We start from the raw sequence: 16,405 nt of genomic DNA, 5'->3' as shown, positions 1-16,405 counted from the left end.
AGGGGTGTTGTGGGCTCGAGGGTGGGTGGCAGATCGGGCCGGCAGAGGCAGGATTCTGGGCCCAGCGAACGCGCAAAACTGCAAAACCGAAGCCGCAGCCCATAGGACGGGAAACTGGACCGCCCGACGAGGCTTTTCCTGCTGAGGACACACGACACCCGCAGCTGCTTTTGGGTTTGGATGGCCACAACCAGAAAAAAATCTAAATAACCCCGGACCTATTGGACCCGGAATACTTCACACCCCAACCTACAAAACCAGATATTCTGCACCCCAACCTATAAAACCAGGTATTCTGCACTTTAAACTACGACAAACAGTCTGATTTAGCCCCTGGCTAGTTTTGGAGGGCGGTTTTGGCCTACGGGGCCACCAGTGTGGCATCCGCGGCCACGGTGGCGTTCAGGCCCACCGGTCAGGCGGCCCATGGGCAGCAAAACGCCCTGCGCCCATCGCTTTCTGTCTCTCTCGCTCACTCTCCGCCCGCGTACAGACACCACGCCGCCGCCCAGTTGAGGATAGGGTTTGGGGCCAAGGGCATAGGGAGCTCGTCGGAGGTGCACCGGCGGTGGAGCAGCGGCGTGTCGGGGTGTTGGCATTGCTTCATCAAGCCGGCGCTCTTCTCAGGCGTTAGCTTCAAGCAGCCAAGGTGGTGGCGCCGGCGTCGAGGTTAGAGGCTCGCCGGTGCCGTACCGCATTGGCCCTCTCGATTACCTCCCCCCTGTGTATTGTCACTGCAAGATGAAGGCGCCACGATGGATTTCTTGGAGCATTGACAACCCTGGGCGTAGGTACTACAGGTGCAATATGGCAAATGTAAGTATGTTTTCTCCTTGCTGAAAGGGAATTGATGAATGTGGTGTTATTGATGATTGGTGTCAATGATTTTGTGATTGCAGACGCTGCAAGACTGTTCCTTTTTTCGGTGGGTGGATCCACCCATTTCGGATTGGATGAAGGAGCTTCTGTTGGACCTGAAGAGTGTTGTGGACAAGTTGAAGAGGGAGAGGGGACAGCATTTGTAATCATTCCTTTCAAAGGCAGCTGATCAAGAAAGATGAGGAACTGATCAAGAAAGATGAGGAACTGACCAAGAAACATGAGGAGGTGCTGAAGAAAGATAGAGAGTTGCAAGAGAAGCAGAAGGAGTTGGAGGCATTGCAAGTGAAGATGAAGGCAATGAATAAAGGATGCACTAGTTTTTGCAGTTTGTCGATTGTGGTTGTGATGGGCATGTTGTTTGCCATGTTGTTCAGTGCTAGGACAAACTAGGAATGTTGCAATCTGGAATTCTGGATCATGTAATTGTTCAATGGTAGTGCTAGAGAAAACTAGGAATGATGGTTGGTTGTCAGATGAATGAAACTTCTTTTGAATGTAACATAACCATGCTTTCTGTTCAATGTTAATTGCAAACTCTGGTTGCTATGTGTATGTTGCCCAAAGATGAAACTGAACTTCATAGATAGATATTTGGGTATTTTACACAACCATTCCAAAAACCATGCACCATCACTGGTATTTTTCACAACTTCTACTGCTACTGTCACCTATGTGACCATCACTGATATTTTACACAACCAGTCCACATGAGCATCACTGGTACCATGTGCTTGTTATATTACAGACAAAAGTCATCCAAAAAAGAAGTGCAAACTAATATTGATCTCAGTAGTTGTCTCCAAACAACAGATGTGCCAGACCACTTTTTCTCTGTCTTGGCTGGCTTTCTGTTGCCTGGCTTGCACCAAGGCTTGCACTTGGCTGACTTCCACTATGGCTTGCACTTGGCTGACTTCCACCAGTCCTTGCACTTGGAGTGGGCTGAGAAGCACTTGCTGAAGTCCCACTTCCTTGCCTTGGTTCTTGACTGCCACTTGGCTGCCTAGGAGCTGCCCTTCCAGTTAGCTTAGCCTACGCATTTTGGTTACAAGTTGAAAAGGTTAAAAAAATGATATTAGAAGAGATGTTCATCTTCAGCTTTTTGAAAATATTAGGACAAATTTGTCCACTCCACTTCTCAGCTCTGACCCTATTTTCTTGAATTCAAACCATTAGCTTTTTCCTTATGGCTTCACACATAGAGATCACTGGATAGAACCTTTCTTCCATAATACTGTGGTTGAAACTCTCACACATGTTATTGTCAACTGAGTCACAATTGTTGCCTAACCTGAAAAAACCCTGCTCCAGTGTTCTGGTGAGGGTTTCATCATGTCTTGGGCACCTTCTGGAGTCTCTTGAGTAAGGTAAGCTCTATACAAGTTGAACATTGTCATACTTGGTGCTTTTGCACACCTCCACCACTTCTTCTGCAGCTTCTTGTCTGTGTACTTCTTCCTCCATTTGGCATAAATATGCCTTGCACACATCCTGTGCTCTGCATTGGGTACTAACTCTTTCATTGCCTTCAATAATCCCTGCAGTAAACAGTTAACAAATAGTCTAGCACAGAATCAATTTGAACACATTTGGCAACTAGAATTATTGTGGTTCAAACTCACCTTTTGCTGGTTTGAAATAAGCACCCAATCATGACCTCCATTACTCATGTTCAGATCTTTTTGCAGGTGAGAAATGAACTAGTACCAATGATCATAGTTCTCTGTTGGAACTGCTGCCCAAGCAACTGGGTACATCTGATTGTTAGCATCTCTTCCAATGGCATAGAGTAAATTACCATTATTTGCACCTTTGAACCAGCATCCATCCAATCCTATCACCTTCCTGCATCCTGCTAGTAGACCTTTCTTCAAAGCATCAAAGCATACATACATCTTCTCAAAGACCTTTTTGTCCTCAATCTCTGGGTCAAGACATACAGCTATTGTGGTCCCAGGATTTGACCTCTGCAGCTCTAGTTGGTAATCATACACTCTGCTGTACTCCCCCTTCATAGCATCCAGTGCTTTCTGCAACACTATAGACTTAGCTTTCTTGCACTTTGAAATGGACACATCTGCAAATAAATCCTTCAGAACTGCAGCCTTCATGAGCCCAACACTCCAAGTAGGGTTGTCCTTGATCTGATTGTAGTAGTGTTTGGCAATTAGAGTTGAAGTAACCAGCTTGTTGTCTCTCCTTGGTGGGCAGGTATGGACATTGTCAAAAGTGACTACCTTGAACCATTCAGACCTGCTAGTCTTTGACCCATATATCAACCAATTACATCCAGGCCGGTCACAAATTGCCCTAACCTTAGTCTTCTCAACTTTGACAAATTTTAGTGACTTATGTAGTTATGTGCCTTCAAGCCATACTTTACTAGGACCTTCTTGAACTGCCTGCTGCATCTAAATGCCATCCCAAGTGAGAAAATGTAACATCCCAAATTTCAAATATAAATAAAATTAAGACAAATAAATAAATCAATGTTTGATTTGATTTTTATTTGGCTCTTCTCATGTTTTTGTGTATAAAAATCCTTTTGTGAAAAAATGCTAGTAAGAAGATAAGTAACACCATGCTAAAAGTGCTAAACCAATCTTGTTAAGCTTCTCCATGTTTTTGAATAAATTCTATTTGAATTTGAACCTTGGTTTGATTTCAAAAGGAAAAAAAAAACAAACAAAGAGCACAGCTTGGCCTGGGCCGAAACCCACCCCAGCCGGCCCAACTCCCTTTCTCTCCCCCTTTCTTTTTCTTCCCTCCCCGTCTGGGCCGACCGCCAGCCGCCGGCCGCGCGGCCCACTCCAGCCCGCGCTCTTCCTCCTTCCCTCTGCGTCGCCTGCACGTTGGGCCCGCGCGTCAGTGATGCGGCGGCGTCTTCTTTCCCCCCGCGCCGCCCGTCGTTGTGCCCCGCGCCGCCCGCGTACGGCCGCGCGCGCCAGTGCCCGGCATTGCTCCTCCACGCCTCGTCACCCCGGGGCACAGCGCAGCATAGCTCCTCCACCACTCTGTGCTCCGCTGCCTCGGGCTCGTCCTTTTCTCTGTGCCGCGGTGAGACGGCCAGCGCTGCGCAGTCCAACCACGCCGCCCGGGTGCAAGGACGCGAGCTGGACGAGGGCATTTGTCGAGTGGTAAACCCAGCCGGGTGGCAGAATGCACCCGCGCTAAGCCCTGAGGGAGAATGAACTCGGGGGGTAGCTAGGATTAGTCTGATCTAGATGCAAGAACACGATGAACACAGAAGGTTTAGAGTGGTTCGGGCCGCCGGAGCGTAATACCCTACATCCACTGTGTGTTGTATTGCCTGTGCTCACAAGAGATTGCTCGAGAGTGGTTCTAGCTGGTGAGCTGAGAGTGTGAGGGAGAGAGTATGAGTCCACCTTGTCCTGAGACTAGCATGTGCTCCCCTTTCATAGTCAAAGGGAGGCACGTACATAGCCGTTGGGACCCCGACAGGTGGGCCCAACATGGATGTATTTAAATAACATAACGCCTAGCGCTATTATGGTGCTACGCCTGGGGAAGATCTTATTCTGGGATTTCACTGCCTCGTCCGCATGGATGTACTGACCGGCGCAGACCCTTTGATCGGCGTGGTCTTGCCCTGTCATGTTGGTGCGGCGCTTGCAGCTAGCCGGGTAGGCTGCGCCACGCATGCTATTCATGCCGCGCAGCTTGCGGCGTAGGCGGCATGATGGAAAGAGCCGTGCCGTCGCATCCATTGAATGCGGCAGACTAACGTGCACCGCGCACGCGGCGCCTGCGGCTGCACTATGTACCTTGGCAATACGCGACCAATAGTGGAGTCTGGCAAAGGCTGCCCCGTGCTCTGCGGCGACAGAGCACGCCTCAGCCTCCCGCATTAAATGCGGTGGGTGGGTGAGTCTTCCGGCGGAAGACTCGTGCTCGCGCCCGCGGACACATGGCGGCTCCGGACCCCTCCTGGGTGAAATGCTGGTTCCCCGCGTGCCAGGGGGTCTGGATGGCATGGGGGGTCCGGGGACCCCCGGCTATCTGCGCAGGGCGCTGCCTTCTCTAGGACACGTGGCGTTACCGGACCCTCCCCCGAGCAGAGAGCAGGTCTGGGGCCGCTGGCCCGGCGAGGTGGACACCGGACCGCAGGGGTCCGGCTGCTCTGCTCTTCAGCGCGTAGTTTGGGATAACTACGTGAGTCCTTGCCCAGACGCAGTAGGAGGGGGTACCCCGGTCCCGGGGTATCGACAACATTCAATGTCCGGCTAACTTCGAGCGTCGCACGCCATCCACGAACTGCTCCTCCCCGTCCAGCTGACCGCCCACCTCATCCCCTTCCTCCTCCCCTCTGTTTCCAGTCCAGGTGGAGCTCGCCGCCGGGTCCCGCCACGGCCGCCCACGGCTCTCATCCCAGCGCCTTTAGCCCCTCTGGTGAGCACTGCAGCACAAGTGGCTTGCCAATTCTTCCCCTCCCGCACCAATTCCCTCTCTCCCTCCGCTTGCCCCGTAACAGCCGCCTTCTTTCTCGGAGCTGGCGAGCCCGGTGAGCCGCGGCGAGAGCTCGGGCGCCCTCTGTCGCCCATGAGCTGTCGCTCACGACTCGCAGGACCCCGAAGTCCTTCGCGCGCGCAGCTCCTCCCTCCTTCCGAGCCCCCGCCACATCCCGCCGCCGCTCACCGCCAAGCCCCGCATCTCACCGCCCAACCCGGCCATCCTCCGCCTAAATTGGTCACGCCACGAGCTTCCTCGCGGCACGGTGAGCCTCTCGGACATCCCCTTTGGGCTCGCTAGTGGCTGAATCGGCCTGGCCACGCTGCCCCGCCCCTGGCCGCCGCGCGGCTCGCCGTCGTCATGGCTCTGGCGACCGTCGGGTCTCGAGCCGCGGCCCGTCCTGCTGTGTGTGCGTGCTCACACGCGCACACCATTGGCTCAGCACGAACACGGCTCGATGTAGCGAAAATGGCCTCTCATGCCATATTTCAATATAATGTTTTGGCGATTGATGACACACGCAACACTTGAACTAATGTGTTTGCTTAGATGATATACTCAGGCTTTTAGGTTCAAGTGATGACAAAGAGAAGAGAGGCGAAGCTAGGCCCGAAGGGCCGCCCCTACGGGGGTTCCGCTAAAGCAAATTACACACGTTTGTGCATTGACTTGAGCACGTCTGGGAGTTTTAGTATCACCGGTTAAACCGACGTAAGGCAAAATATACTCATCGGTGCAATGACAGAGATGGCCTGCGGGCTAGGGTTTGGCACCGGATGAACCGACGATAGGAAGTTTGAATACGTCGGTGCAATGGCAGAAGCAGACCAAGAAAAATGCATACATCGGATGAACCGATGATGCACCGGTTAATGGCGTCGGTGCAGTTGTCCAGAGAGTTTGTTTTTCAAGGATCAGAGGACAGTTGCACTCACCGGTTAAACCGACGCTAATATTACATACACCGGTCGATAGCGTCGGTTGATTGCCCGTACACGTAACGGCTAGTTTTCAGTGGGCAGTTCAGTATCACCGGTTAAACCGACGATGGCGATTTGGGGAGCATCGGATTAACCGGTGTTAAGCACATTTCTGGCAGCTTTTCTCCAACGGCTATATTTGCTTGTGCTGCCTATATATACCCCCAAGGCCGCACCATTTGAGTGTGCTGGAGTTCAAGGAAGTATACAAGAGCTAAAGATCATCTCCAACCACCATAGAGCTTCATTGTACATCATATAGGCTTAAGCACACTTGTGAGAGTGCTTAGTGCTTGTTTAGGCTTAGTTCTTGAGAGAACTAGCTTGAGAGAAAGTCTTGCTGCGGCAAGCAACTTGTGTACTCGTCGTGTGACCCTCCGACTTGGTGTGGAGTGGCAACGACACTTTGTGCGGGGAAGGAGGCCCCTACTTGGTGTTAAAGCTCCAAGATAGTGAAGACGGTGCCGTGGTGACGCTTCGAGATAGACGGTGGCGGTGACCTCGTCTTTGTGACTTGGCGTCACTTAGCCTTTGCTTGTCGGGAGCCTTGGAGGCGTGGCAAGACGGTGATCAAGCGAAGAGACTCGGCATCCCACTTGTTCTTTGTGAGCAAGTGGCCGTGGACGTAGGGAGGGACTTTGGTGTCCTAACCGAACCACGTTAAATCGTGTGTCTTGGTGTCTTCACGGGAGTTTGCATATCCTCTCCCTTACCGCTTTACTTACCGCATTACGTTTCCGCATTTACTCTTTCTTACTTACCTTTACTTTCCTAGTTAGTTTGATTAGGATTGGCTAGGTTGCAAGTCTTTTGGGGTAAGTAGAGGGTAGCATAGATAAACCTTAGTCATAACTAGCATGTGTAGGACGTGTTAGGTTTATCTTATGCAATTAGATTGAGCCCTAGGATAGAAAAGCGATTAGCGACCCTATTCACCCCCTCCCCCTCTAGGGTCGGACACCCCGGTGATCCTTACAATTGGTATCAGAGCTTGGTCTCACACCTCTTACGAGGATTAGCCAATTCTATTGGTAAATTTGTGAGAAAGCTCGTAGGAGACCCGTCGACTTAACCGTCGAGTGAGTATATGTCCGGGGAAGGGATGAGTGCCGATAGGGCTCCATTTTTCGATGGCACGGGTTTTCCACGTTGGAAAGTGCTTATGCAAGCACATCTTCAAGCCCGGGGGCTTGATGTTTGGCGTGTCACCGAAGAGGGCAAGAAAAATGAGAATAAGGCCGAGAGACAATATGATGCCATTGCAAAATCAATTCTATTGTCATCTCTATGTGATAGTGTGTTTAATCGTGTATTTGCTAATGAAAATGCTCATAAGCTATGGAAGCAAATTGTCGAGAATCATGAGGGCACAAAGGATGTTGCCAATCAAAAATACCATATTCTCGGCGAGGAGCTAAGTAGCTTTAAGAAACTTCCAAATGAAAATGCTCATGACATGTACTCACGATTAAATACTCTTGTCAATGAAATTAATGCCTTAGGTCTCAATCAAGTTGATGATGGGGAAATTAACCGCAAGATTCTCCGAAGCCTTCGCAAGCCCGACTACAACATCATCAACACGATCTTGCAAAAGGAAGACTTGGTCAAGCTTACACCAAACCAAGTCATCAATCAAATCATCGCCCATGAGTATAGTATGGGGATGACAAAGAAGAAAGAGCAAGAGTCCACCTCTCCTTCAAGCAAAAAGAGTCTCGCCGCCAAACACTCATGCAAGCATCAACCAAGGCGACAAGACTCATCAAGCTCAAGTGAAAGTGAACAAGAAGAAGAGGATGACGAAGATAGTGATGATGAATCAAGTTCAAGTGATGAAGAATACCCAAGGGCCGTGCTATACCACAACCGCAAGATTGCCAAGCATGTACATGAGCTCTATGAGCTTGGGTACAAAACACTCATTAAAGGGAGTGCGGTTGGGATAGAGAAGATGGCGAAGAAAAAGAACAAGTCAAGAGCCCAAGCTCTCTCCGCCATCCACAAGCCCAAGAAAAGTGGTGAAAGCTCAAGTCACAAGAAAAATTCCAAGAGCTCCACCACCCATCGCCCTCGGAGACCAAAACCCCAACCCCCCCCCCCCCACAAACCAGGGCTATGCAATCCGAGACGGTGCAAATGAAAATTTCAAAATCCCTCTACGAGTAGCAAGTGCGGACCTGATCGATGTGCAGAAGTCCAATCACCGTGGCGTCCTCCTGATCATCACCACGCCGCCCGTGTCGCCGGAGAGGGAGAGGAGGTTGCGGAGAGAGCGAGGTGCACGGCCGGAGACTGAGCGAGGGAGACGGACACTGAAGCGTCGCTCCACTTCTTTAGGCCCATGGGCCACCTGACCGGTGGGCCTGAACGCCACCGTGGCCGTGGATGCCACGCTAGTGGCCACGTAGGCCAAAACCGCCCTCCAAAACCAGCCAGGGGCTAAATCAGACTGTTTGTCATAGTTTAAAGTGCAGAATACCTGGTTTTGTAGGTTGGGGTGTGAAGTATTCCGGGCCCAATAGGTCAGGGGGTTATTTAGACTTTTTCCCCACAACCACAACTTGGCCTTGTTTAGATGCGAAAAGTTTTGAGTGTAAAGTATTGTAGCACTTTCGTTTGTATTTAGTAATTATTGTCTCGTCATGGGTTAACTAGACTTAAAAGATTCGTCTCGTAAATTATAGTAAAGCTGTGTAATTAATTATTTTATTTAGCTATATTTAATAATTTATATATGCGTTTAAGAAGATAGAAAATCTTATAAAATTTTGGAATTTTGAGTTCATATATACAAGGTCTTGGCCAGGCCGGTGCTTTGAAGCCGTCAAGGACGAGGTGACGAACCCCATCCCATCGCATCACAGCAACATGCCCCGCCACGCCAAGACCTATTTTTACAAATTTCTCCTTCCAGTCATCGTTCCGTCAGGTACACCACAGAGCTCACCGAGTCAAAAAGAAGATTAAGGTCAGATTTAGGCCCCGTTCGGCTTAGCTGAAAATGGCTGGCTGGGCTAGGCTGATCAGCCCAGCCGTTCGGCAGCTAGGGGTTGGGGGCAGCTACGTCGCTGCCGTCGGGGCCGCCCCGATCCGCCGCCGCTCGCCTCGCCTGCCCCTCCCCCACCGCATCTGCCTCCGGCCCGCCGCCCACTCACGCTCGCCGTCGCCCTCGCCCACTCCCGGTCGCGCTCGCCCGCCGCCCACTCGCGCTCGCACTCGCCCTCGCCCACTCGGCCCCGGCGTCTTTCCCGCCGTCTACATCGGCCTCCTTTGCTGGCCAGTGCGGCGTCGGCGTTCCCTGGGCTTTTCTTCTCGGCACACGCTGCGCTCCGCACCCCACCATGGCGTCGGAGGCCTTCGGTGGCTCGGCAGCCAAGGGCGGCGCCGCGGGTGGCCCGCGCCCGCCGCACGGCCTCCTCGTGCTCCGGGAGGGGCGCGCCCGCGAGGCGGTCGCGTTCGCGGCTGGCGCCATGGCGGCCGCGCTCGCGCTCCTCTGCTCCGCCTCCGTCCTCGCCCCCACGCCCATGCCCAACATCGTCTCCCTCCCCTCCCCCTCCCACTCCCCTGCCGCCTCCACCTCCATCGCCCCTGCCGCGGCGGCGCCGCAGGTCGAGCTCCTCTACAGCACCGCGTTGCTGGAGACCTCCATGGTGGCGTACTGGGCCAAGATCCCCGCCGTGCGCGCCGCCATGCTGGTGCACCCAGAGGCCGAGTGGGTCTGGTGTGTCGACGCCAACGCCGCCTTCACCGACATGGACTTCGCGCCACCGCTCGAGCGCTCTGCGAGCAGCGTCCTGGTGGTGTACGGGTGGGAGGCGGGGGCGTACGAGGAGCTGGACCTCATGGATGAGGGAGGAGCTAGCCGGGAAGCCCGACGCCGAGGCTGACGTCCAATCGGCGCTCGTGTACCTGCTGGCGAGGGACCCCAGCGGCGCGCGGCGGTGGCCAACCGGACGTGCCTCGAGATGCGGTACGCGGCCGCCGAGCACGAGAGGGGCGCCGCGGCGGCGGGGCTCCAGTGGCGGCACGCGGACGTCGCGGGTACTTCCGCCAGGCTGGGATGCTGGCACCAGCCATCCAGCCGATCCATCCAGCCGCTACAGTAAATACCAGCCGCCACTGTTCATTCAGCCACCTGACCAACCCAGCCGGCCATTTTCAGCTAAGCCGAACGGGGCCTTAGTTTTTTAAACGCCAGCGGCACCCTTCCAGTCATCGTCCCGTCAGGTCCACCTCCGAGCTCACCGAGTCAAAAAGAAGATTAAAGTCAGATTTAATTTTTAAATTCCAATCATAAATCCCATCACATCGTATGTTTAAACACAAATTAGGATCAATAAATATAGATTTATTATAAATCTTATTTTATAAGTCATAATTTAATCATAAGACGAATCTATTAAATCTAATTAATTTATAATTTGACCACTAATTACTACAGTAATCATCTTTTAATTATATATTAATTATATTTAATAAATTTGTTTAGTGTTTTAATTGCAACTTATGTAATTATTTTTATATTTAAATTGACACCCGAATATTGGAATGTTTGATATGACAGCTACTTAAAGACATAAACGGAGAGCGACAGCAAGGTTTATCTACGAGGAAAAAAACTTTTACTCCATGCCAGTTGCCAACAGTGACATGCCACTGGCCGCCGCCGGGCGGGGTTTTTCCACGCGCCCAGTCCAAGTCGGCCACCAACCAGAGCCCCGGCGCCCGCGGCCGCCCGGGCACAGCGGGCCGGTCAGCCTCCCCCAGTCCACGCACGGCACGGACACCCCGTCCGGCCGCCCGCGCACTCGCGCAAAGAAACCGAACCCCGCACGCATTCCCGCGGACCTTCCGAGCACTTTCCCCTCCGCCTCCCCCAGCCGCAGCCAGCCCCGGATCCACCAGCAGCAGATGCGACGCCCGATCTGACGCGGCCGATCCCCGGCGATGAGGCCTCGCCGCCGGGTCCTCCACCCGGACTCCGGCCCGGGCGCCGGGGGCTGCTTCGAGGGGTACGGCTGCGCGCCGCCACCGACGGTTCCCAGCACCCCTTACGCCGGCCCGGCCCCTTCCCCGGCGCCGGCGTCCACTCCGGTCCCAACGTGCCCCTCGGTCGCCTCCCCGCCGGCGCCTCCCCCCGCGCACAGCGGCAGGAGGAACCAGGGAGGAGGAGGGATGCAGGGGTACGGCCCCCCGCCGCCCGGCGTTGGCGGCGCGGGCGGCGACCACCGGTGGCACTACGTCAGGTACGTGCTCATCGCCGCGGGGGTCATCGCTTTCGTCTCGCTGATCCTGCTCAGCGTCTCGGTCGCCGTGCGACGGCGGCGGCGGCGGCGGGGGCAGGCGCTCCTCGCGCACGCCGCCCCGCCGCCGCCGGGCGCGGGGGACGGCGGCGGCGACCCCGAGGGCGGCGGCGGGGTGGTGCACCACGTCTGGTACATCCGGACCGTGGGGCTGGATGAGGCGGCGATCAACTCCATCGCCGTGACGCCGTACCGCGCCGGGCGGGGGCTGCTGGGCGCGGCCGACTGCTCCGTCTGCCTCGGCGAGTTCCAGGACGGCGAGCTCGTGCGCCTGCTGCCCAAGTGCGGCCACGCGTTCCACGTCCCCTGCATCGACACCTGGCTCCGCGCCCACGTCAACTGCCCGCTCTGCCGCTCCGACGTGCTCGACCCCGCCGTCACAGCGGAAGAGGAGACCAGCTCGATCCCCCCAGCTGATCCGGATGCGAACGCCAACGTCGAAGCCGAGCAACAAGCGGCTGCCGCGAGCGACGCAATCCCGGATAACGAAGAGGAGGAGAGCAGCCGCCAAGAAGCAGCAGCTTCACCCGCACAAGAGGACCAGCAAGAACAACCCAGCTCGCCGGAGCCGCCGCCTCAGCAGCAGGTGATCCGTCCTCCGCCGCTTCGCAACGTGCGGCGCGCGGCGTCCATGGACGCGGCCATAGCGTCAACCGCTCCAGAGGCAGACCCCGCGGCACCGGAGCGTTTGCCGGAGGCAGCTCCTGAAGAGGAGCAGATCGGTGGCAGGCGGAAGCGGTCCTGCGCGAAGCCATCGGGTTCCGGCCATCGGAGCAACCTCAGCACCGACAGGCCGGCTGCCGGCGGCGTCCCCAGGTCCTTCTTCTCGCTGCATTCGCGTGCTCGGAGCTCGGTGCTGCCGCTGTGAGCCACGGCGCTGAGATCCCCGAGCTGAATTTTTGCTCGCTGCTAATAATGCCTGCTCCTGTCGTTGATCCATGGCGCAATCTATATTATACTTGTAAGACTTACGATCTCGAAACCGAGGTTACGAGTAAAAAAAAGCACAATACGGTGAGTGGAAGTTTGCAATCGAGAGGTTGTCCCTAGCTATAATACTGTACAGCTATGTTCTTCTCTGCAGTATGGATTGAGGAATCGTCTTTGGTGATGACCCGATTCTTGTCTTGTTCTCCTTCCAGCGAAATTAAATATGAAGAGGTTAACCCTAAACAAGTACATATGTTCACGAATCTGCTAGGATGTGTTTAGATTCGTAAAATGATGGTAAAAAGGGTTACATCGGACACTGTAGCATATTGTAGCATTTTTCGTTTGTTTGTGGTAATTGTTGTCCTACTATGACCTAACTAGACTCAAAAGATTCATCTCGTCGTGTACATCAAAACTATACAATTAGTTTTTTATTTACCTATATTAAATGTTTCATGCATTAGGCAAGAGATTTGATGTGATAGGTGAATAGTGAAGTTTGAAGGAAGAAATTTTGAAACTAAACACAGCCCTACATGTTTGAGATATTCTTTCGTAGGCATTCTGTCGGCTCCATCTTTGTTCTCACGTTATAAGCCGGCTGATTTATAAGTGTTTAGGTTCTTGTCTTGTTCTCCTTCCAGCGAAATTATAAGCCGGCTGATTTAATAGTATTATATGAGAAGAAATAAATCAAAACAAGCCGAAATAAGTCGGAAAAAGAACAGCCGAACAGGGCTTTGTCCGATCAGCATTGGAACTGAGCGACGATCTTTGATCTGTCCTGAATCACATGAAGAAATGCATCTCCACATCTGGATTAGGCGTGTCTGAAACTGATCGACTGATCGTTCTCCATCACTCTTCCTGGATCAAAAACGTCCTTGGCAGCACTTGCTTTTTGATGTCTCCTGAAAGTACATGCTGCGGCTGTGTTTAGTTCCCCCAACTTCCTCCAAAATTTCCATCACATCGAATCATTAAATGTACCAAAAGACGTATGCATGGAGTATGAAATGTAGATAAACAAAATAACTAATTTCACAGTTTAGATGTACATTTCGAGACGAATCTTTTGAGCCTAGTTATTCTATGGTAGGATAATATTTACCACAAACAATCTAAAAGTGCTACAGTTCGCTACAGTGCCAATTTTGCAGGATTTCGTAGAATCTAAACACAGCCGCTGAGATCTAGGGAATACTGCCGAAACGTCGCATTCAGAGATCTGTTTATTTCCCAAAAAAATTTCTACAGTATCTATCCCATCGAATTTTCGGAAACATGCATGGAGCATTAAATGTAGTTGAAAAAATAACTAATTACACAGTCTAACTGATTAGCACGAGCTTAATTTTTTAAGCATAATTAGTTCATAATTAGATATTATTTGTCAAGTAACAACAAAATGTGCTACAGTACTAAAACCCAAACTTTTTCACCAACTAAACACCAACGCCAGCCACCAGTTCTGTACTGTACTGCTGTAGCTGGTAGCCTGGTGAAGTTAACTGCTGAGCCGAATAAAGGCCTTGTTTAGATCACTTTGCATTTTGGATTTTTAGATTTTTGGAAGGAAATCTTCAACATTTGAAGTATTAAATGTATACTAATTACAAAACTAATTATAGATCTCGTCTGTAAACTACGAGACGAATCTAATGAGCTTAATTAATTTATCATTAGAGCATGTTTACTGTATCATTACTGTAACAATTTAGTATCTAATCACATCGTAATTAGGCTCATTAGATTCGTCTCGCGATTTACAGTCCATTTGTGTAATGCGATTTATTTTTCGACTACATTTAGTACATCATACAAGCAATGTACAAAAATTTTGTATTTTAGTTTTATGAATCTAAACAGAGCCAAAATGTTACTCTGATCCATGTGATGTGGCCATAAGCCTCCTAACGATCCATATAGACGGTGAGCTAATTTTTAGATCAGTTCATAAGGTTATCAGAGGCAAAGTAGTCCATAACGCTACCGTCCGTCCACAAATCTAAAATATTATTTCTTTCTTTCCTGGTTTGCGCCTACGCATGCATGGACAGTTGTCTCATGAGGATCAATCCGTAGGCCATGGCATTTGGCTGTTCTTCCCGGCGGATCAGCTTTGATCGGCTGCCTAATACCCCTCTCATCTCAGGGTTTTTTTTATAGTAACTTTGGCTCTTTATTAATTCACCATAGCTTCAGTGATGTCACGAACCAATAAAATGTTTACAAATTCGTGCGGAGATGCACCTGAACAACAAGATGATCCTGTCCCTATCACAACAAAGTCAAGCCAAATCAGCCACACGATTGCGAGATCGCGGTGTGTGCACAACAACCACAGAGCTGAAGTTCATCCCCATAAAATACTTAGCTTCTCTGAAGAGCATACGCTTCCTCGCGCCCGGTCATACTAGCCGGATCGCAGCGCCTTAGCTAGGATTTGGGAGTCTGTCTCGAGTACACTGTGCTGAAGCCCCTGGTCTTCAGCAGCCTGAAGAGCGGGCGATACTGCCATATGATTCAGCAGTTAACGCATCGCAAACTGTTTCCAGGGAACCTGCTCCTGCCAATGCAGCATTTCCCTGATCATCACGCACCACAGAGACCCACGCTCCCTTCTTCTCCTGCTCCCAGAAAGCCCCGTCAACACTGATCTTGCATGTTCCTTCAGGAGGAGAAATCCATCGCTAGCGATTCGCCTCCAACATAGACGACTTCACCTTCCTGATTCGTTGTTGGGTGTGTTGTCCTCCTCCACCAGAGCGGTCCAGCCCCTTGGTTTCCCGGCAGTCCGGCCGGTTAGGCTTTCAATGGGCCCGCACGGAGCTTGCCGAGCACGGTGCCTCCGGAAGACAGCCGAACATCCAAGCGCGAGGACTGGACGTGTTTGTCATAGGGCAAAATTTGCCCAAAGACACCGTAGACTGAGGCCAACAGCGCGAGGCAAACACTTTTTTGCCTCGTGCTTGGCACTGTGCGCGCTAGGCAGCTCCTCCAACAGCCATCGCAGACATGAGAAGCATTTTGCCTTCGAGGCGTATCGTGATGCAAATATGCTCCTCCTCTCTCCTCCAACGCAAATCGCGTGCGCCTCCTCGCTCTCTCCCTCGTCCTCTCCGCCTCTCGTCGCCTCGCCGTAGCCCTCCTCCCTCCCTCCCTCCCTCGCCGGCACCCCTCCTCCCTCCCTCCTCCCTCTTCCCTCACAGACCTCCTCTGCCTCTCCAGATCTGGTCCATGGCCGGATCCACGGTGGCCAGATCCGCCCTAAGTCGGCGCTCCTCCACCCCCTCCATCGCCGGCGCCCTCCCTACGCGGCTCCCTCCCTCCCCGGCCGCCGCCTTGGGCGGGCGACGCGGAGCGCGGGCAGGCGAGCTCTGCGCCGCCGTGCAGGAGCAGACGACGCCGAGGAGCAGGGGAGGCTGGGTCCGCGGGCGAGCTCTGCGTGCGTGCAGCGCCGCCTTGGGCGGGCGAGGTCCGCGTCGCCGTGGCCCGCGAGCGAGCTCTGACGGCGGATCCCGGCGACCACGCGGCGTGCGTGCGTGCTCAAGTTTTTGCCTCTCCCGCGGTTTTTGCTTTCGTTGTTGGAGAGACGAAGTTTTTGCCTCTCCCAAATTTACTGTTCACGCGAGGCAAACTCGCGACTGCCTTCCCATTTTGCATTATATTGTTGAAGTCAGTCTTTAAAATTAGGTCTTTGCCACATGCCACTAAAATTCTCTATCTTTGCTGAGGGACACCACAAAATTGTGGATCTTTGCTAAGAGACACCACATCTATTATATTATTGAATTTAATTGGAGAGCCATGTAAAGTGACGAGATTACCCTA

At 52.5% G+C, this 16,405-nt stretch overlaps 1 protein-coding gene across 1 annotated transcript; it reads left to right on the top strand.

Annotated features, from left to right (window-relative positions):
• Window positions 1-11,096: 11,096 nt before the first annotated feature.
• On the top strand, window positions 11,097-12,752 carry LOC120683332 (E3 ubiquitin-protein ligase Os04g0590900-like). The gene has a single exon (XM_039965405.1). The coding sequence runs from the start codon at window positions 11,283-11,285 to the stop codon at window positions 12,504-12,506; it is 1,224 nt and encodes a 407-aa protein (XP_039821339.1). The 5' UTR covers window positions 11,097-11,282; the 3' UTR covers window positions 12,507-12,752.
• The last annotated feature ends 3,653 nt before the right edge of the window (window positions 12,753-16,405 follow it).

The sequence above is a fragment of the Panicum virgatum genome, chromosome 7N (assembly GCF_016808335.1).
Source record: "Panicum virgatum strain AP13 chromosome 7N, P.virgatum_v5, whole genome shotgun sequence".
Lineage (NCBI taxonomy): Eukaryota > Viridiplantae > Streptophyta > Magnoliopsida > Poales > Poaceae > Panicum > Panicum virgatum.
The sequence above is the reverse complement of the archived record's forward strand: the minus strand, read 5'-3'. Positions and strand labels throughout refer to the sequence as shown.